The 23,252-nt window shown below is 52.6% G+C and overlaps 7 protein-coding genes across 7 annotated transcripts; 6 read left to right on the plus strand and 1 right to left on the minus strand.

Moving 5' to 3' along the window:
* Positions 1 to 229: 229 nt before the first annotated feature.
* Positions 230 to 1,661, plus strand: STEHIDRAFT_167657 (UPF0029-domain-containing protein; the record flags this gene model as incomplete). The annotated part of the gene is made up of 6 exons (XM_007302915.1): positions 230 to 374; positions 440 to 554; positions 607 to 1,090; positions 1,158 to 1,263; positions 1,323 to 1,384; positions 1,443 to 1,661. The coding sequence occupies 6 exons, from the start codon at positions 230 to 232 to the stop codon at positions 1,611 to 1,613; spliced, it is 1,083 nt and encodes a 360-aa protein (XP_007302977.1). The 3' UTR covers positions 1,614 to 1,661.
* Positions 1,662 to 2,197: 536 nt separating this feature from the next.
* On the plus strand, positions 2,198 to 6,498 carry STEHIDRAFT_95494 (succinic semialdehyde dehydrogenase). The gene is made up of 25 exons (XM_007302916.1): positions 2,198 to 2,326; positions 2,401 to 2,497; positions 2,561 to 2,676; positions 2,756 to 2,827; positions 2,885 to 2,953; positions 3,006 to 3,012; positions 3,069 to 3,095; positions 3,152 to 3,208; positions 3,266 to 3,272; positions 3,327 to 3,459; positions 3,536 to 3,711; positions 3,776 to 3,849; positions 3,917 to 4,067; positions 4,178 to 4,581; positions 4,652 to 4,935; positions 4,999 to 5,112; positions 5,186 to 5,280; positions 5,359 to 5,473; positions 5,535 to 5,592; positions 5,677 to 5,777; positions 5,841 to 5,941; positions 5,995 to 6,020; positions 6,088 to 6,266; positions 6,328 to 6,409; positions 6,469 to 6,498. Exons 1-15 carry the CDS (start codon positions 2,219 to 2,221, stop codon positions 4,717 to 4,719), a joined length of 1,566 nt encoding a protein of 521 aa, XP_007302978.1. The 5' UTR covers positions 2,198 to 2,218; the 3' UTR covers positions 4,720 to 4,935; positions 4,999 to 5,112; positions 5,186 to 5,280; positions 5,359 to 5,473; positions 5,535 to 5,592; positions 5,677 to 5,777; positions 5,841 to 5,941; positions 5,995 to 6,020; positions 6,088 to 6,266; positions 6,328 to 6,409; positions 6,469 to 6,498.
* A 291-nt stretch (positions 6,499 to 6,789) lies between these two features.
* Positions 6,790 to 9,092, plus strand: STEHIDRAFT_138693 (CDC14-domain-containing protein). The gene is made up of 6 exons (XM_007302917.1): positions 6,790 to 7,089; positions 7,149 to 7,290; positions 7,352 to 7,420; positions 7,481 to 7,605; positions 7,664 to 7,920; positions 7,980 to 9,092. Exons 1-6 carry the CDS (start codon positions 7,036 to 7,038, stop codon positions 8,863 to 8,865), a joined length of 1,533 nt encoding a protein of 510 aa, XP_007302979.1. The 5' UTR covers positions 6,790 to 7,035; the 3' UTR covers positions 8,866 to 9,092.
* Positions 9,093 to 9,152: 60 nt separating this feature from the next.
* STEHIDRAFT_120535 (cytochrome b5) lies at positions 9,153 to 10,291 on the minus strand. Its single transcript, XM_007302918.1, has 6 exons — positions 10,121 to 10,291; positions 10,031 to 10,059; positions 9,939 to 9,975; positions 9,772 to 9,869; positions 9,631 to 9,695; positions 9,153 to 9,565 (listed from the first exon to the last, which is right to left on the minus strand). The coding sequence occupies exons 1-6, from the start codon at positions 10,194 to 10,196 to the stop codon at positions 9,499 to 9,501; spliced, it is 372 nt and encodes a 123-aa protein (XP_007302980.1). The 5' UTR covers positions 10,197 to 10,291; the 3' UTR covers positions 9,153 to 9,498.
* Positions 10,292 to 11,930: 1,639 nt separating this feature from the next.
* On the plus strand, positions 11,931 to 19,060 carry STEHIDRAFT_138695 (uncharacterized protein). Its single transcript, XM_007302919.1, has 9 exons — positions 11,931 to 12,199; positions 12,256 to 12,443; positions 12,514 to 12,583; positions 12,642 to 13,461; positions 13,513 to 13,656; positions 13,709 to 15,437; positions 15,604 to 15,615; positions 15,874 to 16,239; positions 16,371 to 19,060. Exons 1-9 carry the CDS (start codon positions 12,006 to 12,008, stop codon positions 18,617 to 18,619), a joined length of 5,772 nt encoding a protein of 1,923 aa, XP_007302981.1. The 5' UTR covers positions 11,931 to 12,005; the 3' UTR covers positions 18,620 to 19,060.
* Positions 19,061 to 19,543: 483 nt separating this feature from the next.
* STEHIDRAFT_77315 (uncharacterized protein) lies at positions 19,544 to 21,237 on the plus strand. Its single transcript, XM_007302400.1, has 7 exons — positions 19,544 to 19,671; positions 19,747 to 19,982; positions 20,054 to 20,230; positions 20,361 to 20,382; positions 20,509 to 20,619; positions 20,670 to 21,112; positions 21,176 to 21,237. Exons 1-6 carry the CDS (start codon positions 19,666 to 19,668, stop codon positions 20,751 to 20,753), a joined length of 636 nt encoding a protein of 211 aa, XP_007302462.1. The 5' UTR covers positions 19,544 to 19,665; the 3' UTR covers positions 20,754 to 21,112; positions 21,176 to 21,237.
* Positions 21,238 to 21,502: 265 nt separating this feature from the next.
* Positions 21,503 to 23,062, plus strand: STEHIDRAFT_120538 (uncharacterized protein). The gene is made up of 3 exons (XM_007302920.1): positions 21,503 to 21,766; positions 21,847 to 22,107; positions 22,180 to 23,062. Exons 1-3 carry the CDS (start codon positions 21,524 to 21,526, stop codon positions 22,585 to 22,587), a joined length of 912 nt encoding a protein of 303 aa, XP_007302982.1. The 5' UTR covers positions 21,503 to 21,523; the 3' UTR covers positions 22,588 to 23,062.
* Positions 23,063 to 23,252: the final 190 nt, after the last annotated feature.

A 23,252-nucleotide genomic window follows, 5' to 3' on the forward strand; every position in this document is an offset into this window, starting at 1 on the left:
AGAAGAAGTGGAAGGAAAGCACAGTGACCCACACCCAGTGCACAAGTAGATTAGAACCCAATTTCCAATTCCGATCCTCAACTTACCGGCCCGACATCGGTCCGCGGCACACATCCGCTGCCCGACTCGGAGCATCCGGCGGGCGGCGACGTGCGTCGAGCACACGGGCTCCGGACAATTTCACCGCTCGAACGAATTTGAGGTCCGTCGTCCATCTCATTCACTATCCATGTCCACCAGCTTTCCTTTTCGCTCTTCCTCGCCTTACGCCAAAGAGAAAAATGAAGATTCTTCGCTATCGGAACGTATAGACGACCTCATTGCTACGCTTGCTTCCTGTTCTGAAACCGAAGCTGTTGCTTCCGAGCTTGGGGGTGGGGCCATCTCTGCTGCGTCCTCCTCCCCAAGTTCTGATCGCTGGTCCCCGTGTATTCGGCAGTGCTTCAGTCGATCTACGGTGAAGAATCCATCCGGCCATGGCACCCTCCGGTCACTTCTACGAGAGTGCACGGAGACCACCCGCCTAACACAATACGTTATGAGGTCCATCTGAAGTGCGTCCCGTACCCCCTTTCGAGTGTGGCCCACCCATAGTGACAATCGCAGTTTCCCATCCCCACACGATGATGTCCTTCTGCGGATTTTGGTCTCGTTACCACCATCCTACCCGACAGAGTCACCTCCTCAGCTTCAACTCCTCTCACGTTATATTGGCAACTTCGGGGTCGACTCCGAGCTGTTTGGGTCTATCCTCAAAACTTTTATTTCCGTCAACGGCGTAGAATGGACACCGGATACGCCATGCGTTTTTGATGGATTAGAGGCTGTCAAAGAGCGCTGTCTCGCATGGTACGAGGAGCATCTCAGCTTGCAGAAAGCGGGTGAAATGCTCCGCGAAGACGCAAAAGAACACCATGCAGGCCAGAACAGTGCAGATCCTTCCGAGACGGTCTCAGTCAATGGTGCGAACCATGTCGATCGTACGCCTCCCACCCTCCCCGAGGGTATATCCCTCGTAGAAGCCCCTCCTATCATAGACCGAAAGAGCAGTTTTGTTGGACGTGCATGTCATATAACGGACCCAGCCCAGGTAATTACGTTTGCGGCTTCACTCCAATCAGGATCAGGATCGTCATGTTCACGAGATTCCTCATCAGGTTCCTCTGATATTGTCATACTTGCTTTCTGATCGTCGGATAGCAAAAGCTGCGCATCCTATCATAAACGCGTGGAGGGTCAAGGTTGGGGCCGTTCTCCATCAAGGTACGTCCGTAGCATCGAACAGATCATCGCGTACATGCCCTCTAAAATTATCATGTCAGACAATGATGATGACGGAGAAACAGCGGCTGGGGGACGATTGGCTCATCTTCTGCAAATATTGGTGTGTAACTCTCATATTCCATTGTTTGCTCGGTGTGATTGACGATAAACGCTGTTAGGACGTGAACGACGTCTTGGTGGTTGTCACTCGGTATTGGGGAGGCACCTTACTTGGCCCTGATCGTTTCAAACACATCAACCAAGCCGCGAGAGATGCTCTCGAAGCCGGCGGCTTCTTAAATACACCTGATACGAAGAGGCACGAAGGAAGAGGGAAAAGAAGTCACTAATATACGTAGTCAGCCTGCAGGTTGAACGCGCTCACAGGCTATCGAAACTGGGTTCCTGTCCCTCACCTCATCTACGTCAATCTAGGATGCTTTTCATGTGCTCATACTTTAATTATAAGTATAGACCAGTGTGATCGTTGCTAATGTTGATGCTTTCGAGCGTCGAATCGTAAGACTGTCAGTTCAAATATCTTGAGTGGCGCCATCGAGCCATTTTTGGCGACCTCTCAGGGCAATGCTCGAATATGAGGAAGCGCATAATGGTGCCACAAGAGTATGCTCTATGTGAGAAACCCCCGAGAGCACTTCCGCAACCTGAGGTCTGAAGAAAGTGAGATCTATGGTGCTCCCGTCGGCCCAAGGTAATAAATGATATTATTAAATGGATCGTCGAGGTCGATCAGGATCGTGTCACCCTAGCCCACGCGTTTATCTTATCTCTTCACGTAGAACCGTCGCCGCAATCTCCATGGTTGTTCGCTGATCTCCGTTTAGTTTGCCGAGGCGTTCTGTGGCGTGCAAACGGAACTGACGTCGAATGACGTTCCGCGTGTGGCCAACTCTTTCACTGGCCGGCGGTCACTCTTTCAGCACTTTCTTTCGGGATGCGGTTCCCAACCTCGACCCAGCTTTTCTCTCTACCCCTACGGTCGACAAAACCACCTTTTCTTCGGGCAAGCCTTGTTTACTCCAGAATGGCTAGCAGCTCTGCGGTTGGTGGATCATACCACATGAGAAACAAGGATGCCGGTTTAGCTGACCTTTGGAATCACGTTCCTTTCCATAGTTCCAAGCTTTGAAGGACTCGTCCTTGATAAAAACCCAGGGTTTCATCGACGGAAAGTGGATCGATGCGAAGGATGGTGGAAAGATCATTGTCACTAGTACGTCTATGCATAGTACTTTTCGCATCTACTCCAATACTGAGGATAATCGTGACTTCTCAGACCCATCCACCGATGAGGAGCTGGGAACGGTTCCAGAAATGGGAGTTGCTGAGACAAAAGAGGCCATAGAGGCTGCCTCCAAGGCCTTCAAGTCTTGGGGAAAGACCACAGCCAAGGTATGCTGCGTTTCTGGACAACATCTTGTGCTGGCTGTGAATGTGCGAGGAATCTACCAACGCTAACCGGACAACGTAGTACCGACATGACATCATGGTCAAGTTCTTCAACCTCATGACGGAAAATGCGGATGATCTGGCTCGCATCATTGTGAGTCCTCTTATCCGTTTGGCAGGGCATATGGGATGACCCTTCCGGTTCACACAGACGCTTGAGAACGGTAAAGCCTTCGCAGAGGCGAAGGGCGAAAACACATATAGCGCGTCCTTCATCGAGGTACGTTTATAGGGCTTGATCTCATAGGCCATATACTAATATTGTCCTTCAGTGGTTCGGTATGTCTTTTCGAGTGCGATTGCGACAGTGTGGAGACTGACTTGCCTTCCTTCAGCTGAGGAGGCTGTTCGAACATACGGAGGCAAGCCCCTTATACAAATCGTCGATCTGACGCCAAAGTTTGACCTAGAATTCCAGAACACATTCCCTGTGCCTTTCCTGGTGTGCGCAACGTCACAATTCAACAACCTGTTGGTGCGCATCCCTCTGTCAATAATCATCTATCTCTACTAATCCCTATCAATCCTCCAGGTGTTGTGTATGTTCAAAGGCGCCTCAATACCGCTTGAATGCACTAAGTGATATCCTTTAGCTCAATCCTTACTCCCTGGAACTTTCCTTCGGCCATGATCACTCGTAAAGTGGGAGCCGCTCTTGCCGCTGGATGTACGACCGTCATCAAACCACCGCCGGAGACTCCCTTCTCTGCACTGGCCTTGATAGAAGTTCGTACTCCCGTGTTCCACTTTCAACCGCAGTCCCTGACGAGTTGACTTACCCTCCTTCTATTCGACTGCCTAGCTGGCCAGGCGCGCAGGTGTCCCGGACGGAGTTATCAATGTCGTTACCACGCAAAAGAACGTCAGTGAGGTGGCCAAGGAGATGTGCGAGAATAAGATCGTCAAGAAGGTCTCGTTCACCGGCTCGACTCCCGTCGCTAAACTGTTGACCGGTATGGCTGCCCAAACACTGAAAAAGTACACCTTATCCTTTCTCTAGATATCTCTCATTCACATGTCCATACTAATCTGCGTCGTTTAGAGTGTCTATGGAGGCAGGTGGCAATGCTCCTTTCATTGTGTTCGACGACGCGGATATCGACCAGGCTATCGAAGGTTTGTTTTCCCCTATCAATCAAAATCGATAACCATTCTGACATGAAATCGCATTCGTGAATATAAGGTGCAATCGCTTGCAAGTTCCGTGGAACCGGGCAGACCTGCGTTTGCGCGAACCGTATCTACGTCCAGTCGGGTGTCTACGCCGAATTTGCCTCTCGTCTCGCTGACCGTGTCGCCCAATTCAAAGTCGGTGACGGTCTCACCGATGGAACGTAAGTCCACCATCTTGACCTGTTGTCCTCTCCGTATTGTACGTTTTCTTTAATTACAGCGCTGATGATTTCCTTTCCTTCCTTCTCATTGACTTCGCACCATCTTACAGAACACACGGCCCCCTGATTCACCACCGCGCCGTCGAAAAGGTCCAATCTCACATCAACGACGCCGTCTCAAAGGGTGCCCAAGTCCTCATCGGCGGCTCCAAACTCCCCCGCCCAGGCTCCTTCTTCGCACCCACAATCCTCTCCGACGTCCCCTCTACCGCCCTGCTCAACACCGAAGAAACCTTCGGCCCTCTCGCTGCTCTGACGAAGTTCGAGACCGAGGAGGAGGTGATCAAGTTGGCTAATGACACGGATTACGGACTCGCGGGGTACTTCTTCTCGAGGGATATCGGGAGGGTGTGGAGGGTTGCGGAGGCGTTGGAGGTGGGCATGGTGGGTACGAATACGGGGATGATTTCGCAGGCGCAGATTCCGTTTGGGGGTGTCAAGGAGAGTGGGCTTGGTATGTTGCATCCTTGATCTACATTTTAATCATCCTCGTTCGTTGTGCTGATTGGGTTGGGGTCATTTAGGACGTGAGGGCGCCCACGGCATTTCGGAGTACATGAACACCAAGTTTATCGCCTTCGGAGGGTTGTGATGGTGTATAAACTCAGACTGCTGAGTCGACCTCACTGGCCGAGAATGTGTTCACTGCTGTTGTCCTTGCTAATCTGAAGCACTTAAATTTGTATTTGTACATGTCCTCGCAGAATATGTTGAAATATATCCGCTGCTTCTTCTATCCAATCCAGATTGTACAAAATCATAAAACCAACACGGGTATGGACTCCAGAGCATACACACAATCACAGGCCTGTACCCTCTAAATGAACACCTCTTATAATAACGTGTGCAGATCAAAGCTTGGCGGACGCACCCTTGCCTTCCTCGACGAAAGTGTTGAAGAGGGAGCCGATGCCGCCGCCGATGGAGACGTTGATGTTGTCGCCGTGCTTGCAGTAGAGCGGGGGCTTCAACACGAAACCAACGCCTTTGGAATGATTGGCGAAAGGTGAGTTCGAGTTGGATACCTTTCGCGCGGTTGAGCTGTGAGTGAGACTTACCCTTTGGTGTGCCGGTCATGATTATGCTGCCCGGCAAGAGCGTCGTTCCTTGGCTGAGGAAGGAGACGGTCTGCTTGACGGTGAAGAGCTGATTACTGTTAACAAGAAGTCCATGAAAGGACAGGGTCGAAACTGTTAGGATCCTATACGTCAAAGAGTGGGCGAATCCGTACGATGTGTTCCCGTCCTGCATCGTCTTCTCGTTCAAAACGGTCTTGAGGGGCAAGTTCTGAGGATCACCGATTGCGTGAGCCGCAACTATGCAGGGTCCGATGGGTGTAGTGTCGTCTATTGGGGAGCACGTTGAACAAGGCGGGAAAGCTTATGAATCGAGACAGGCGATGCTCACCGAAACTCTTCGAAAAACTCCATTGCGAGACATTCATTTGATGGAAACGGAAAGAAACCTGTTAATGATTATGAAACGAATGAAACGGTTAGTGTCTGAATGAAGACAAAAGGACGGAGAACAGTTGATAAGAAGTGTTTACATCGTTGCCGACGGTGTAGCCCAGAACATAGTCAAGCGCCTCGTCCTCTGAGACGTTTTTTGTAGGTTTGCCGATGACGATGGTGAGCTCGACTTCATAGTCTGAACAGGTGAAGGTATAGATGTGAGCCCTTTTGTAAGATAAAAAGTTTACGGCGAATCTACCTGGCAACTGCTGGTCAACGGGCTGAGCTACCTTCGGAATGACAATCTTCGCCTCTGGTCCAATGATCGAGGTGGCCGGCTTGTAGAACAAAACGGGAGCACTGTGGAATGTGCTCAGAACGGAGGCGCTGTGTTCTGATGAGTGTATACGAACTTTGGCTTTGCCATCTTCGCCTCGGCCTACGCAAATCGAGAGAGTATTTGAGTCAGAATATCCATTTGTTAAATGCGCGACAAAGTCACGCACGGCATGGTCTGCGTAGTTAAGTCCTAAACAGCGCACAATACCGACTTGCTCGCGGGATAGAGGCGAGAGGATTTGTTTGACGGTGAGGACGTTCTGCGAGACCTGAGCGGCAGGGTCGAATACTGATCCTAGAATCTCGTACGCCTTGACGGGTTGGCCGTTGTGAATAGCAAGACCGACTGGGAATCGATTCTTAGCCTTAGGCAACAATATTTGATAGCATGGCACTGATAAGCCTACCATCGAGCGCCTTGTCGACAGGTTCACCGACGTGAACCTGCGAGGTCTCTGTAGCCACAAAGCGAATGAATCGGGTCCATGGCTGGGGGAGTTTGGGCCGCGATCAGTATGCGTCCACTTCAAAGACTTCTGAGAGCTCACTGTTATAATCGGAGACATGGTGGAAGTAAGGGAGGTTGACAAGGAGTTAGTGAGGACCACGGGAGAATATATACAGAGCTGATTGAGTCGATGGGAATGCTTTAAATCATCGACGAGAGGTACTCACGAGGGGTGTGCAAGAAAGTATATGAGCGGAAGACGGAACCCGGACGGAGAGCGCGTCACCCACGTGACCACGATCGCGTTGGTTGGCTTTGTTTCTGATTTTGGACAGTGTGGCGACCACCATTTCATGCACCGCGCGTCATGGCTGTCCCTTGCCCCTCGACCTCAACCCTCTTGTTGTCCTCCCGCCCCCACCGCTCGTATACGCACAGTAGACGCCGTCTTCTAGCGTGGATTCAATTAATTTCTTATACGCCTTGCGTGAAACACGTTGTCGCACGCTCTGCAGATAACGTCACTAAATTGGGCTCAAAGCAGCTCGCGCCCACAGTCCATTCCCCTCGTCGCGTCTCCTTCCCTTTTCAGAACTCAACATCGACCATCTTCATTTGCTCTACCTTTTGGTTTCCCCTTGATTTCTCCTCGCCGCGCTCTTATCCGATGGACGATTGGATATTCAGCATACCGAATATCCTTCAGAGCGTGCTAGACACAGTGAGCATTTCGCACTACCGTTGTCGTCGTCCTCATGTTGAACTTCCAGTGCGTGTCAGATTGTGTCCACTCGCTCTTCTGTGGCACGCCGGACGCGAGCCCTCTTGGAGCTTGAGCATCTCATAGCCAAGATCTTTACTGGATCGGATGCCGACGCGGTCGATGTATTTTGTTCGCTTCAGGATTCGTTCGAGTGCAACGGTCAGTGCTTTTCAACTACGTACTTCTTGAAGGGCTCATACAAACAAACAGCAATGATCAGTCCCATCAAGACTATTATTTTGGATGTCCGGCGCCACAGTCCGCCTGGAGTCTCTTCTCAACCGAGGGCGTAAGTCGCCCCTCTATACTTTTGTTTTTGTGTTCGTGGCCTAACGCGAAGGCTGTGCAGACGAAAAACAGGCAGAATTGTCCGCATTGTGTTCGCAACTGATGCAATGCTTGACAATAACACAAGGCGTGGTCCTTTCACACCAATCGAGCAAGGTTTTCATGGGAAGGAAATATCCTTTGGAGGTTTGCCATCCAGTCAGCTTTGTTCTCAAAATAGTGAATTGAACTCCATCCGGTACAGATTCTCCTAGATCTCCTCCTGGTTGCACGTCACATACCCGTCTCAAGTGATTCAGACGCCATATCGAGATCATCAACATCGAGCACACTCCCATCCGCATCCTCATCATCTGCCATACCACTAGCATCAGTCGTTCTTGATACATTGCTCTGCATACTTGTTGATGCGCCGGCTGCACTCCGAACATTCGAGGATGTCAATGGAGTGCAAGTGGCGGTCAAACTCCTCAAGCGCCCACATACCCCGAAAGAAGTCAAGTCAGTCAGCAGCCACTAATCGCCATATGCTCACGTCACTTACAGCGCTCATTTTGCAGGATGAAATGCCTCGAATTCTTTTACTTCTACCTGATGGACGAAACAACAGCGTCAAACAACATGACACAGATGCCGACGCCCGCACCACCGTCCGCACTTGCAACTACGCCTTCCGCAGTTCCCAATCCCCTCCTGCCATCTCCCTCTCTCTCAGAATCCAGGCAGAAGCCCCGCTACACCGGTCATGTCGCTCGCGAGGAGTCATCAGGCTCAGACGACTCGTATACCTCCGGAACATCACGATCATCATCATCCTCTACGACCTCCGCCTCCTCAGTTGCCTCATCTGCAACCACCCTCGTACCTCCCAGTCCCACCTCAACTCCCTTGCCCAAGACGCCACCTCACTCGCCCCCAGATACTCTGAACAGCGGAACCAAGCGGAGTCCTTCGTCTTTTTCCTCCTCGGGCCCGAGTGCGAAACCAAGATCCCTTCTTATGCTTCGGAAAGATGTAGACTTCGTACCACTCAGTCCAAAGAAGGGTAGCCCGCTCACAAGACTTGGTGTCGGTCATTCTCGGCTCAGCAGCATCACCAACATCAACACCACGCCCATGTCGACACCGAGAAGACAGAAACCTCTCAGCGCAGGAACTTCGAGCGAAAAGGAGGACGGAGACAGCGGAAACTCTACGTTCGCGCTCACATACGACGAGAACAGCTCTGTGGACGGGTCCGAGCCCGATTTGAATTCCTCGTCCAACTCCTCCGCTCCCTCTTCTGTGCCGCGGCGAGAGTATCGGCAGCAAGATGGCAATGGAAATGGGAACGTGTCGACGATTAGGACGACGGAGGAGAAGAAGAAGCTTCTGGGGACTATGTTGGGGAATGTGGACGCGCTGGTGGAAGGCGTGCGGAAGGCCGGCGTGTGGGGGTTGGGCTAGAGGGGAGCCGAGGCTAGAGATAAGTAACTTATTGAGTTGTGCGGTGCGTCAGTGTGTTGGTTGACGTCGTGTGTGAGCTCGTGTCTTCCTTGCCATGGTTTTAGGTCACTGTCAGGGTTTTGTTTGTAGTCGGTCTTCGATTTTGTTGTGTTCGTTGTTTGATACAGCATGGACTCTGTGTTATATTATATCTGTACCGTACCCAGTCAATTGTACGCAAGTTTGATCGAGATGACCATCGTGAAATTATTCAAAGCGGCAAGGTCAACACGCACGGGCTATAGGGCGGTAGATGATGACCAACAGGGTCTTTGCTGAATAGACCAAAGTATGTTCACGGTAGGTTCTTCGCCGACATTTATAGCGTGATTGCATAGCGTGAGAGCGAGGGTACACCGCGATACCCGATGACAACGGTCATGTTATGCGTCTTGAACAGATATCCACGGATTCACACCACGGAAGTATAACACAGAGAAGAAATATGTGCAAGGAAAATGCATTCCTTCTAGAGATCCGCAAAGTGATGAGGGCGGAGGTAGTGACATGGCGAAAGAAGCAATAAAGGCAATATGTAGATGAGAAAGACCGAAAATAGGAACGAACACAGAGAGCAAGGGAGAATCACAGCATTCAAGCACCGTAGAACCGCCATGCAAAGTAGGCAGCGAGGGCAGCAAGGGGTACGAAGTACATAGCACTGTACGAATGGGGAGACGTGACACGTCAGCAGAAGGACGACGGTGATGGAGAGCAGGGACGGACTTTGATGACTGTTCAACTGCGTTGTTAACGGCAGCGGAAGATGTGGTGGTCTTCGACTTTGCAAGCTGGAGGGGTCGGCGGCGGTAATTGATCAGAATGGTGTGTGTTGTGTGCGGCCGCACGGAATGGCTGGTGACGCACCGTAGACTTTTCAAACTCGCCGACAAGCATGTTGGGGAGCATGGCACGGGCCTCGTCAGAGTGTCCAACATCCTCGAACGCTTCTGTCGCATCCTTGCCTGTGAAACACCGCGCACCATCATAGTATGAGTGACATGTTAACACTGGGTTCAACGGATTGAACGCACCAGCTTCAGACAAGATGACCTCGTCTCCTCCAGGGTGCTAGAGACCGTCTATGTTCAGTATCCATGCCTTATTATAGACGGGTTCCAAATACCTCGTCGAGGAAACCGGCCACGTCGTAGACTGGAGAGGCGGCGGGTCAGCAAAATAGACGCGTGGTGATTGGCCGGCGACGCGTGCACACCTTTACCGTCGATGAGGAGCCACATGTTGGTCTTGTTGGTGTGCTCCTTGAGCTGGTCGAAAGTGATGAGAGACATGGCTAGCTAGCTGGTTCGTACGGTGAGGTCGTGGAAGAAGGGATGAGCGCCGAGCAAAGGGAGCGTGGGGGACGGTTCAGGCGGGTCGTGTAGAGCTCTATCGTTCGATAATTTATAGGTGAGATAAACCGGGCTTGTCCGGACGCGCGGTGACCCAACGCGGCTGACAGCATCCCTCTGTATCAGCCCGCGGCGTGAGACTCGGGCAGCGCTAGCGGCCAGTACGTATGTCTCCTGGGCCTCGTTACAACTCACATATCCCATCAGACCCTTACGACTGGGCTGGCGAGCAGATCTAGAAAAGTCCAATGGTCCAGCACGCATTGGATGGCTCGAAGCCCGCATCTCACGTAACCAGACCTGCTCAGATGTCGGATGTTTCCTTTCGAACTTCACGCAGGGCCCTGTTCAGATTCCGAAGTTGAACTCCTATGGTCGAACCGACGAGGGTGCGGCTTCAAAGCTTGCGATCACGGCGAGAAAAGCAGTAGAATGGTACTGTGCATTGCCCAACAAATATAACTAGCAAGTACATACATACAACGAGAAGAAATGTATACACAGTTTAGTACTCGAGTCACCACGCGAATAAAGGACCTCAAGTGTGGACCATGTAGCTCAGTTCGTCTTCCACGATACTAGTATGGAGACGAAGGCATTGTGAGCCGTGTCTCCAGGCAAAAGCGAGTGGGGATCAGTCAGAAAAATTCGTTGAAAATAATGCGAGCGTCAAGTACGGAGGAAACATCTTCCGTTCCCGTAACAAGAGCACACAGATTAGGGACCGAGTAAGCAACGTTCAGATGGGGACAAAGATTGAGAAGATACTGAGATGGCATGAATCACGAACAAGATGATGAGAGCTCTGACCTCCACCGAAGTCCGAGAGGAAAGACGCTCGGTTGATAATTTTCTTGCCTTTATTAGGATGCATTTTACACTCCGCGCGAAACTCCGCGAAGGTGGCGAAACGGGTGTCAAGGGCCGCAACATGCACGTGTAGATACCTCACCAGCTCATTTTACCATACAACGCAGCGTATGTTTCAGCACTCGTACTCACCGTTACTCTCGACGATTTCAACTTGACTAGACGACCATTCTAATGCAACGTGATTCCGAGACAGTCGCTCTATACAAAATAGACATGTCAATCACCAGGGCGCGCGATGGAGTGTACCCGTTCGCAATCTTCATGAGCACATGAGCGGCCAGGAGAAGATCGCCGAATATCACTGCTCCATCAGTATGCGAAATCCAATAGTACTGCAGCATATAACTGTCCATATGACGAGGAGTGGAAGTTGTGGAGTTTGCCCGAAATTCTGGTACCGCCGGCGCTACAAATTACCTTCAACAACCGATGTACAAGGAATAATGAGGGTGCCGAGGACAGATGATGTCTTCGTACCTATATATGCTTCGGTGTACTAGGTCAATTGACGAGTGCCATGATCGAACGGCCCGATTATGCTGGGATCATAGTACACGACCGTCGTGAAGGCGAAACAGTTACCTTGGGAGAGTGCTCGGTTCCAATGCGTATGAATCTCTAGCGGACAGTGCTGAGGACGATGCGTGAATATACGCATATTTTGGACGGTCTCTTTTGTGGTGCTTGTTGGGAAAAAGAGATTCGTACTCCGCCGAATAAATGCGGTGTGGCCACGCGACGTGCACGACACGATCGAAGGTCACCTCTGACACTTCGCGGCCACCCCTTTGACCGAACGCCCATCATCATACCCCCACCCACTGACTCCCCCTCATTGAACAAGTTTGTTCCAGCCCGCGCCTCTGCCACCGTTCCATGGCGAACGACTTTGACTCCTCAGACATCCTTGGCAGCTCTGTCCCGCTTGGTCGAGGCCGGGCGGAATCTTCGTCTTCTTCGTCATTCTTTTTCCTTGGGTTTCTAGCTTTCGCTGGTGTTGGGGTCTATTTCTGGTTCAAATTGCAGGGACACGTGCACTACGCGCGATGGAGGGAGAGAAAACGTAGACGGTTGAGTGATTTCTCATCATGCCCAAAGTCAAACATTCTTGCTGAGTATACTGCAGAGCGGCTCGTGAAAGATATGGCATCGACGCTGACGATACCCGCCCATTCGCGGTTGCTTACGCGCAGGCTCGTAAACAGAGGGATCAGGCTCGCTTGGATCGGGAGAGAGCTTCCCAGTCAGTGTATAGCTCGGGGCGTGACGAGACGCCGCCCCACCTACCGCAATTACGCAATAGGTTGACGAGTGGTATGTTCGAAACCCTTGTTGTTCTCTGAAACCCCACACTAACAATATCGCTATTCGGCCCTCTGAATAGTCTCTCCTGGCGTTCAATACAGCTATCGGCCCTCCTCATACCGTGATGTCAGCATTGACCGTCACCAGAAGTGAGTTTCCCTGTAATCGCTATTGCACAATAAAATTGATGGACACGGTATTGCTCAGCTTGGCGCCTCCGGAAGCGCCTATTGAAGTCCCTACAGAGGCTCCAGTAGAGTACGTTGATGACTTTCCGGAGACAGAAGAGGCGACAGAAGAGGCGACAGACGAACCCTCGCGATCATCTCCTGTGTCTCAAGGCGACCATGATAGCGGTTTCGGAGAAGAAGAGGGAAGTCCTGCTGTAATGGAGGGAATTGTCGAGCACGGGGCACGACGCACAAAACGTCTCGCGGATTCAGGCGAGGAAGGTGATTTGGAGTCTCTCCAAGGGCGCCGTCACGACAAACGTCGCAGGAAGACCTCGAACCGGACGCCCACACATCCTCCTATCGAAATCGTTCCTTCTACGGCCGACGAAGGAGAAGAAATGGAGGTCGATGCGATTGACGAGATGCCACCTGTTCGTCGTGGAAAGAAGCGTGACAGGGTAGAGGCTGGTTCCACGTTCGGAGGCGATGACGAGTCTGCCGTGGATGACGTGAACGACGAGCGATCGCGGCATCGTCGGAAGCGCAGGAATCGCAGGGATGGTGCTTCGCATCGTGGTCGCAAACGAGGCCGAGGTGTGGATACTTCGGAGAGCGAGAGTGAGGAGGGTAGTCGTCGTATTGCGGGTAAGGCTTCGCGCAGGCGACAGCATTACTCAGATGACTCAGAGGAAGATGTGCCGGTGGAAGGTGTACAAGTCCACAAGGATCCGAGATGTGGTGGTCGCCGAGTGGGTGAGGAATGGGAAGCTCCAGGAGCTAAGTACAAGGTCGGAAGGGATGGTCGACGGTTGATCCTGGCGCTAGTGAAAACCCATAGGCCATTATTCCCTATGGTGAGTTGTTTAGGACCTCATACCACATTTATATACTAACCAGTCATTTAGCCCAACGATTCCCAGCATCCGGATCGCGAGGTCAACGTCAGCGCCTTGGTCGAGAAGTGGTTAACGGACGAGGAGTACCAACTTGCAAAAGACCGACGCGAGTTGGCCTGGCAGGATCCTCCGCCTAGCATCACTATTCCTTCTGTAAGTTTGTTTCCTGATGCATGTTCACTGTAGCCCTCAAACCTCTTGCTAGCACCCCTCCATCATCGATGATCGACCAAGTTTCTGGAAATCTACGTCTGGACTAGGCGCTTCAGTAAGGAGACAATCGCTCCTCGCAAGCCCTGCAAGTTCGACCAGGAGCTTAAACCCTGAACCATCTCCCAGTCCTCAGCCAACACCTGAATCTTCGCCTCGCCGTCGGATATCATCGTTTCCAAGTCTCAGTAGTATGGGTAAATCCAAGTCACTGTCAAAATGGCAGAAGCAGGAGTTGGAAGCTACCTCGATGGATCGTATCAGAGCTAAGAACGAGGCAGAGCTTGCGAAGAGGGAGCAGTCAAAGCCGAAGGTCTCGTCCCCACTTGCGACTGCCCCTCCTACCTCGTCAATACCCGCATCGGCCCCCAGCCTCACTTTCCAAAAAGCACCCGAAAATCCTTCTGCAGGTGCTGTTGCCCCCGCTGTCCTTCCGGAGAAGAAAGACGAAGCGAAGCAGACCGAGTCCTCGAAGTCCACGTTCGCTTTCCCAAGCCTCCCGGCGAAACCAGGGGAGAAGGAGAATAGTCAGAGCTCTGCTCCGGCTCCATCTTTATCGTTCTCTGCTCCCAATCTTGCGCAGCCAGCAAAGAACACTCCAACTACCAGTGCACCGACAACTGCGAATATCCCAAATTTCTTCGGGAACAAAGGATCACAGACTCCTGCAGCTGCTCCCATGTTCCAGCCTACTCCGGCACAGAGCGCGACTGCTCCTGTGAACCCATCTCCGCTTGGATTGACCTCTCAATCGTCTTCGCAAACTGCTCCTACGCCATCCTTCTCGTTTGGTCCACCGAAACCCGCTCAGACCACGTCTGTCAACAATGCCGCAGGAAAGACCGAGGAGCCCAAATCTACGTTCCCGTTCGGAAGACCAGGACCGACTCCGGTCACCCAGCCATTTACCTCTGGGTCCACTTCACAACCCTCTGCAAACAGTTCAACGATGTTCTCATTCTCGAAACCAGCAGCGTCTTCTGCGGCCGCTTCGTCCGCTCCATCGTCGACACCGGCCGCTGGTGCGAGCGCCGACTCGGCAGCGAAGCCAAAATTCAGTTTCGGGATTGGGAAACCCTCGAGCCTGTCGCCTCCTGCTGCTTCGGGTACACCTGCGGCTCCCTCGACATCTCAAGACTCTGCTCCGAAGTTCTCGTTCGGACCAACCGTTGGTGGTGCAGGTGCTGGCCAAGCTCCTATGACGGGGACCTCGCCGTCTCCAGCTGCCCTTGCCAACCCCTTCGCTTTTGGAGCAAGCACCACGCCCAGAGCGCCTGAAGCCACGCCATCGCTGTTTGCCAACAATTCAGGTGCCAAATCCGAGGCCAACAAGTCTGCGTTCTCGTTCGGGCCATCGGGAGGTGCCAATCCTGGACCATTCAACTTCGGAGGAGCTTCAAATAATACTACTAACGCCCCACCTGCCGGTGCATCTTCCCCCTCCTTTGCCTCAAAACCCGCATTTTCCTTCGGTGCTTCGGGCACACAGCCTCCAGCCCCCGCACCTACAGCGAACTCGCCATTTACGTTTGGAATGCCTCCCGCGCAGGCCAATGCGAGCAACGCTGGAGTTGCAGCCGAGGCACCAAAACCCTCGGGAGGATTCAACTTTGCTTTTGGAGCTCAAAATAATTCGCCATTTGCGGCCGCTGGAAACTCGCAGTCTAATAACAACGCCCCAACTGGTGCGCCCCCTGCCGCACCATCATTCGGTGCCCCCGGTGGTGCGGCACCTAATCCGTTCGGTTTTGGATCTGGGAGTTCAAACAGTGGAGCGTTTTCGTTTGGACCGAAGAAGTGAACTTTTCGTATGTATGCAAGCCACTTCGCCAGCACCTATTATACGTACATAAACCCCTTTGCACCATTTATGATATGATGACCCTCTAGCATGCGGGAGGTGTATGTTTTATGCCAACAATTTACATTTCTTTCTGATCACATCGCCGATGTGTGTGGCCCTCCGTACCTACTACGCCACAACTGTATGCATGTGATAACACTATGCTTTCGATGAACGCTGTTGCTTGAAACGCACCCCAGTTGCGACCTGACAGTGACATCGAGCATTGCTACTCCCACTACATTCTACGTGCAACTGTGAAGTGTTGAACGGAATTCCTGCAAGTCCTGACAGCATTCTATCCGCGATTTGTGCAGCGGGATCTGCGAAGATGAATACCCCCCGAAGCTCAACGACTCCCCGCCCTCGACCGCCTGCTCAGAACCGTCGAACATCTTCCCTAAAACACAGCACTACTTCACCTCCACCGCCCTACACTCTTTCATTCCCGACCACTACCTCAGAGCAGGACTCTCTCGCATACAGTTCTCCGAACCCTTCCTTCCTCGGTTCGCCAATACGTGCGAGCGCCACAAGTTCCAGGAACATACGAGGCACACCAGGCTCTTCCAGCGATCTCAAAGTTCATGATGTCGACGATGCTTGGATGGATGCTCAGTCTCGCGAAGAGCTTTCGGGTCTTCTCATGATGGCTGACGGGGTCATCAAGGATCGGGAGCGAGGTAAGCACGGTATTTGATTTAATTTCTACCCCGTCTCGTCTTTTATTGCCCCCAAACTTCCTCTAATGTAGCCGAGCTGAACACGAGTTATGCTTTCCGTCTTCTCGCCTCCTCCATTTTTACCTTTTCAGTCCTCAGCATGACGTCCGAAGCCTGCAAAACTTTGTATAACGGGAACGTCGCGCTTCAGTCGAAACATCAGGCTTTGCTCGCTCGACTTCCCGCTGGACAGACGATGACGCCTAGTTCATCGAATACACCTGTTTCGTCCGCTGCACCGAGCCCTCATTTCTACACGAGCAATTTACCTAGGGATAGAACATCTTCGACGGTCTCGGTCGAACCACCTGTACCACCTCGTCATTTCCGTCGTATCTCGGTTTCGCCTTCGGATATCGCGCAGCTTGCGGACCAGAATGCGGAACTTATGCAAACGTTGCAGGAACTCGAAGCAGAGTCTTCGCATGCGGATCAGGCAGGCAAACGGAAGTTGAAGAGACTGGAGGAGGAAATACAGTTATTGCGGGGGGAGTTGGAGGCAGCGCAGACCCGGAGCGTAGAGCTGGAGCAGCAGGTCATCGTGGGGACTAAGGTTGAGAAAGGGAGTGAGGAGGCGGAGAAGAGGAGGTTGGAGAGAGAGGAGAAGTTAAGAGGGTTGAAGGCGAAAGTTGGTTCGGATGGTGAAGACGATGAAGATGCCATTCCCCGCGATTTTGCTCCGAGCAATCCTTTGGGGTTGAGCACATCCTCTCGCTCTTCTGGTAGTTCCACTGCGACATCGTTACAAAGTCCTCCGGCAACACCTTCCAAGGCTTCACCGTCTCTCATAACCCGGCTTGTCAACAAAATCGCGGAACTCGAACAAACCAACGACCAGATGAACGAACAGCACAGGGAGACAGAAGCACGACTACGTCAGGCGGAGATGGACGCGGAAACCATTCGGAAGTTATACTCTTTCCTAGACGACGATCCACAGGTGGAGGTCCAGGTTGTGGACGATGAAGATACTCCCGCCAACCTTTCGACCGATTCTCAAGACCACTCCGTGCATTTCCGGAGTCTTCGCCGATCACTACATCTGGATTCTGCTCGACTCTCGCTCGATTCCCGGTTCGATAGCGGCATCAAGAACGTCATGCAGAGCACACTTCGCAGCCACAGCAACCGTCTTCCCCTCAATGCTCCTCACAGAAATCGAAAAAGCGTCGTAGGCTTCTTCGGTTCTGCATCCCATTCGAGCACAGGTCTCCCTTCAGAAACGGGCTCCCCTTTCGTCTTTCCACCGTCGCCCCTGAAGGTAGAAACTGCCTCCTACGCACCCACAGAACCATCCGAATTCGGTGCATCTTCCCCTGCGTTGTCCACACTTGATCTACCGGCAAACAATTTTGGCCGTGGACATACACTCGGAAGCGAACTAGGTAGTCAGTACGGAGATGACTGGGCCGCTAACGCTGAAAATCACCATCTTCGAACAAGTAGCCTCTACGACCTCAGTAGTGTGACGGATGCCGCCCCTTCACCCCTCCTCTCACCCTCGTCTCCAACTGCTGAACATACCGCGTTCCCACCTATACCCCCTTCCATCGCCGTCCAGACCGCTACTCCGCCACATCCACAACCACAACCACAGGATTTCCTTTCCCAGTCCACGGATGCACATTTACAACTCACCCCGACCCCCGGTAGAATGGACCTTCCAGAAGCAGATGTCGATGAGACACCTAAATCGCTCGGGAGGTCAAATATGATTGAACGAAACCGAAGACTGTCGCAGACCGTCAGGTCGAGGACGACGCACTGGGTCGACAGACGGTTCAAGGATACGCTGAAGTCTCTGGGAGAAGACGTCGAGTCGGGCGATGTACCGTCGTCAGCCTCGTTGGACCTCGTTCTGTCTCCCACGAATCCGTTCATGTCACCGCCGGACGAGGTCCAGTCGCCGGTGGTGGGTGTCCACTCGACCGCGGAGGCTATCTCGGCGGCGACGGGTGTAGCGGCGCCTGCTGCTTTTACGAGGGTGTTGGATGCCGTGGACGCTGTGGTAGACCAGTTCGTCGGTGTCGCCTCGTCGTCTGCTAAGGGCGACAACCCACGGTCCCCATCCGTAGTCTCAAAAGACCTTTCTTCGTCAGCCTCTCCTGTCCTCAATCGCAGTATTCGCACACGGAAAGCATCACATGCAGATGTCGATGCGAGTCACCAGTCAAAAGTGAAGAAACAGGGCCTTGCTGCGGTGATGCTCGAGGTCTGGCTGTGGTTGCAGTTCGTGATCATCATTGTCGTGTTCCTGTGGGCTATGGCGAAGCGGGGACCCAAGGGCGTATTGAAGGATGCGGAGAGGAGAAGGGCGATGAGTGGGGCCTCGCGAAGATGATTCGATACTCTCCTTTATTCGTCAGATTGAAGGATGTGCCTGTGGTAGTGGCGAGGGTTGGGTGTTGGATTCGAACTTGTGGATGATCCTGGTTTCTTGGTTTGTTCTTCTTATTCGTTCCTTGACGTTGGTTCCAAGCTACGCACATCATTATACCTCCATTTGACTTGTCTGTGCATATCGCATACTACAGTACTACACACTGATATAATCGGCATTTGTTACACGTTGGATCTCGTTCTACCTACCGCGTCTTTCAACTTTTGTTCCGTTTTGTCAGTTCCATCGCGCCATCACACCAACGGTCTTTCCCTATCACTCTCATATCTTATCACCTTCCGCCTCCGATCACTGTCTTTTGCCACCTTGAGAATCTTTTTTTCACTGACTGTTTGTGACCTTTTTTCACGATTGAGCATTGCATGTACGGCTTCATGACCCTTCACGATATACTTACTGGGGCTACTGTTTCATACTACGTGCCCATTCATGCTGCATACCTATAATTATATATGTTAATGAATCAACTTGTTCTCGCCAGTTGTGGCCAGGCTATACTTGCGTGGTTGGGTGCCACAGTGACCGTGAACGCCGCGTGCTCGGAAAAGCCCCTATTGGAACATCGTCATTTGGTAGACAACAGGCGGCGATACAGTAGTTGCAGCAAGATGTCATTGAAGCTGTCGCCCACAGCTCTGTAGCGCGGGAACTTCCCTTAACGGCCATGTGAATCAGGAGTGGATCCTAATAAGCGGACGAGTATGGCAGCTATGACTTCACCGAGTTCTAACTTATGACCGAACTCACGATCGCGGAGGCAGAGAATAGAATATGGTCGCAAGACCACCGAGCTTTGCGCCCTAGGGAAACAATATAACGGGGAGTGGTGGACACGAGTCACGCAGAATAACCTTCAACTTCCCAACACCTCAACCCTATTCGCCCTCTGTTTGTGCATACCTCCCAAGTTGTCCTCCAGCTCTATCAACGCTCAGCGCTCAGACTCGAGGCAACATTCATAGTATAAGCCTACTAAGGCCAAAATCATGAAGGTTCGTCAACGTCCCTATTGCCACTCGACAAATGGCCGTACACTAACCCTCCTGCCCCGCCCTACATCCATACAGGTCGTCAGCAAAGAAAACATTCAAGACTATCAACGCGCCGTAGCCATAGGCGGTGCCAAAGGTTTTCTCGGCGGTGTAGCTGTGGCTTTGCCAGCGTCCTACCTCGCCCGCAACCGCTTCGCGTACTACCGCAATCTACCGCCTTCGCTGAGAGCGCTGGCGGGGATTATGGTCGTCGTCCCAGCGTTCGTAATCTCGGCGGAGACGGCGGGGCGAAGGTACGAGCAGGAGCATTGGTCAGTTTCTGTCTTCTTTACCGCGTTGGCGGCTATCCCCATCGGGTCCAGGCCACTGACTCGATTGGCAGGGAGGGCGCTGGCAAGGATGCATTGACACTGGAAGAGAAGAAAGAAATCACGAAATGGGAACATCTGTCGATGGGAGAGAAAATCGTCGACTATACCGCTCGCCACCAGTACAGCGTGATCGCAGGCGCTTGGGCCACTGGCATCGCTGGCGCTTTCGGTTACATGATGCGCGACCCGTAAGTCGTTCCACCGCCCCGAGGTCCCTTCAGTGCACCCCTCCAGAGTCCACTTCGTTCCCGGTGGCTTTGTCAGGCTGACTGGGAACCACCCTTGATTTTTGTATTTGATGGATCCGGATGTATGTAGGTTGCAGACTGTGCCACAGAAGGTAAGCAGCCGACTAGCGCGAATCAGGGCATACGTCGCCTTTTTTGTGATTAGGCGAGGGTTACGGTGGCTGACTCGAGGATTGGGCGTGGTGTGATTTTTGGCACGGATGTCGCGTTTTATATAGGTTGTTCAGGCGCGTGTGTTCGCGCAGGGGCTCACGCTGGCCACGGTGTTGACGGCGGCCTATGTTTCTCGTAATGGGCACCACTTCCCAGACGTTGAGGATGCAGCCAAGGTGCGTATTTCGGTTACGTTGTCAGGAGGTATACTGACAAAAGAGTACAGCCAAGGAACAATGACCATTCGTGGGAAGACATGCTGAAGATATACAAGGAGAAGAAGGACGCTGATCCCCAAGTGAGAATCTGAGTGGGACAGAATAGCATCCAGTGGCAGCGACGCAGTCAGTAGGTTCGGAGAGTGTACGAGTCCGCTGCTCGAAAGCAGCTTGTAACGATAGCAGATGTATGATGTAGTACTGTATACCGAGACTGTGTAGAGCTATGACCGGATCATGATAGTGGATGTCTTCCTCCGGTTAGGACGCTGCGTAGACCAGATACATGTCGTAGTTCGGCTGATGGCAGTCGTGACCTCCTCCTAGAGGACCCCTTTTCCAGACAGGCTGCCTCCCATTACCTATTAGGATGCAAGCCCTCACTAGCATCGCCCAAATGCCACGGTAAGAGCCACCAATAGTATGAAACAAGCGGAAGACTCAAGGAGATCTGACGAACAATAATCAGCCGCCGATGGAGAACTCCGAGAGGATGAGGAAAGACGCGGCTGACAGGAGAAAAACGTCAGGTCATGGGCGATGACACGATATTGTCGCTCGTACGATGCAACGTCGGGCGAATGCCTTCACGACGAGCGAGTGGAAAAGAAAGAGCAACTGGCACAGCGAAGGATCATGAGACGAGAACCCGAAGGCAATGAGCGGAGGGAGAGGCTGGACGGGGAGTGCCGAGGTGCCGAAGCGGCTTTGGAAGCGGGCGTGGTGAACGGAGTTGGACGGCGCGAAAGGACTCTCACCAATTCTGTTTCCTCCCGCTGACTAAAACATCCATTCACGGCCGACACAAATGGCCACCAGGCAAGTCCATCCTCTCTGCCACCACCATCTAGCAGCGTTAACCATGTTTCGCTGGTCCAGGACGGCTGCCCTTGCCATCGCTTGCCTCGGCGTTCTCACCAACTTCGCCCTCGCGATCCAGCTCTTCGCCCTCTGGCGCACATTCAGGTCTGACACGGAGAGTGAGTGGGAGGGCTCAATCGACCTCTGGGCCGTAAACGGATTCAAGCTTGTCGGCATTCTATCTGCCGCCTACTTCGTCACTGCTGCTGCTGCCAGCATCGCAGGGCTCGTAGGCATATTCAAGGTACGTCACCGCCCCTCTTAGTACAGTCTTCCACTCCCGCTGACTGTACACCGACTTCCCCCGACTCCTCTCGTGCACAGGGCATTCCGACATACGTTCGTTTCTATCGCGATTATTCCATCGCCGATTTCTCCTTCACCACCATCACAACACTCCTTGTTACATATGCCTCATTCCGTTACTCCGCCGTCCGTGCTGGCGTCTGCGAGGAGATTTCAAGACATCCAGACTTCATGAGGGAAATGCAGGAGATGGGCCTCAACCTAGAGAATTGCGAGCAGTGGTTCGAGAGGGCTGTCGTCGCCTTCGTCGTTCTCATGCTTATTGTCATAGTCGTTCGCGTAAGCCCCGCTGCCCGGCCGCCATCACCTACACATCTCGTTCTGATCAGCCGTTTCATCTTCTTTCTACAGCTTCATTTCGTATTGGCAATCTCGCATTACTACTCGCAGCTCACACGCCACCACGGCAGCAGTCTCCCAGTCTTCCTCAGGAGCCACCACAAGGACACCACTGGTCTCCAGCGCATCTACCTTCTCCCAAGTCCGACATCTGCAACCTCGTTCAATACGCAGGGCACGCAGCCCGAGATCGTATACGCACCAGTTCCGCTGCGAGACCTCTCCGAGCAGGATGCACGGGAGCTGAACGCTCGCGAAGCATGGATCCGTACATCCTCTTCACCTCAGCCACCACGCACACACCGACACAGCCGGTCGCATTCGCATCCCCACCGGCATCATACAACAGGGCGGATCGGCCTTCCCATCCGCCCTAACGAGGGACTACTCCCTGGCCACGAGAAGATCCTCAAAGATTGATTCTGCAACAACCGATCTTTTCTCCTCTTTTCGATGCCCTCGTTTTGTTAGCCATTAGTTGCCCTCTGCGCTGTCGTCCTTGCTTGGTTGCTCATCATGTTTATTTTTGTCACTGTGGCACCTCTTTTCCTTCTGCAGTCTAGTCTTGGCGTGGGTCTCTATCTCTTTTTCTATCTTTCGTTGTTTAGCATATCGTACTCGCTATGTTATTTGGTTGGGTCTCTTCTGCCTCTTCCAAACGTTTCTCTCCTGACGTCGACGTCCTGGTGGAGAATCTGATTCTGTCCTTACGCTCCTCCATCCACCTACCCGCGCGCCCCCTTCATCTTCTCCGTACCAGTACGAGAGGGTCACTTTCTCATGGTCTATCCATCGTGTTGTATTCTTCCTGGTCCACACCCCCTCATACTTAGAACATAGTCACGTACCGCATGTCTTTTTAACCCGTATATGTGTTTGCAGCTTTGCTTTGTCGCCTATAAATAGTGCCGCCGGCGGAGAGCTAAAGATGAGGAGGACCCGGTCGACCGTCATTTGACGAGCTATCGAGAGGCTGACCGGGGCGGGGGTAACGAGGACTTGACGATCTGTATTTCGGATAGTGGGCTCGCTACGAAATGCACCGTCGTCGGGCCATGTGAGAACGTGCGCCGACTCTTCTGGAC

Source organism: Stereum hirsutum (assembly GCF_000264905.1).
Source record: "Stereum hirsutum FP-91666 SS1 unplaced genomic scaffold STEHIscaffold_5, whole genome shotgun sequence".
Taxonomy (NCBI): domain Eukaryota; kingdom Fungi; phylum Basidiomycota; class Agaricomycetes; order Russulales; family Stereaceae; genus Stereum; species Stereum hirsutum.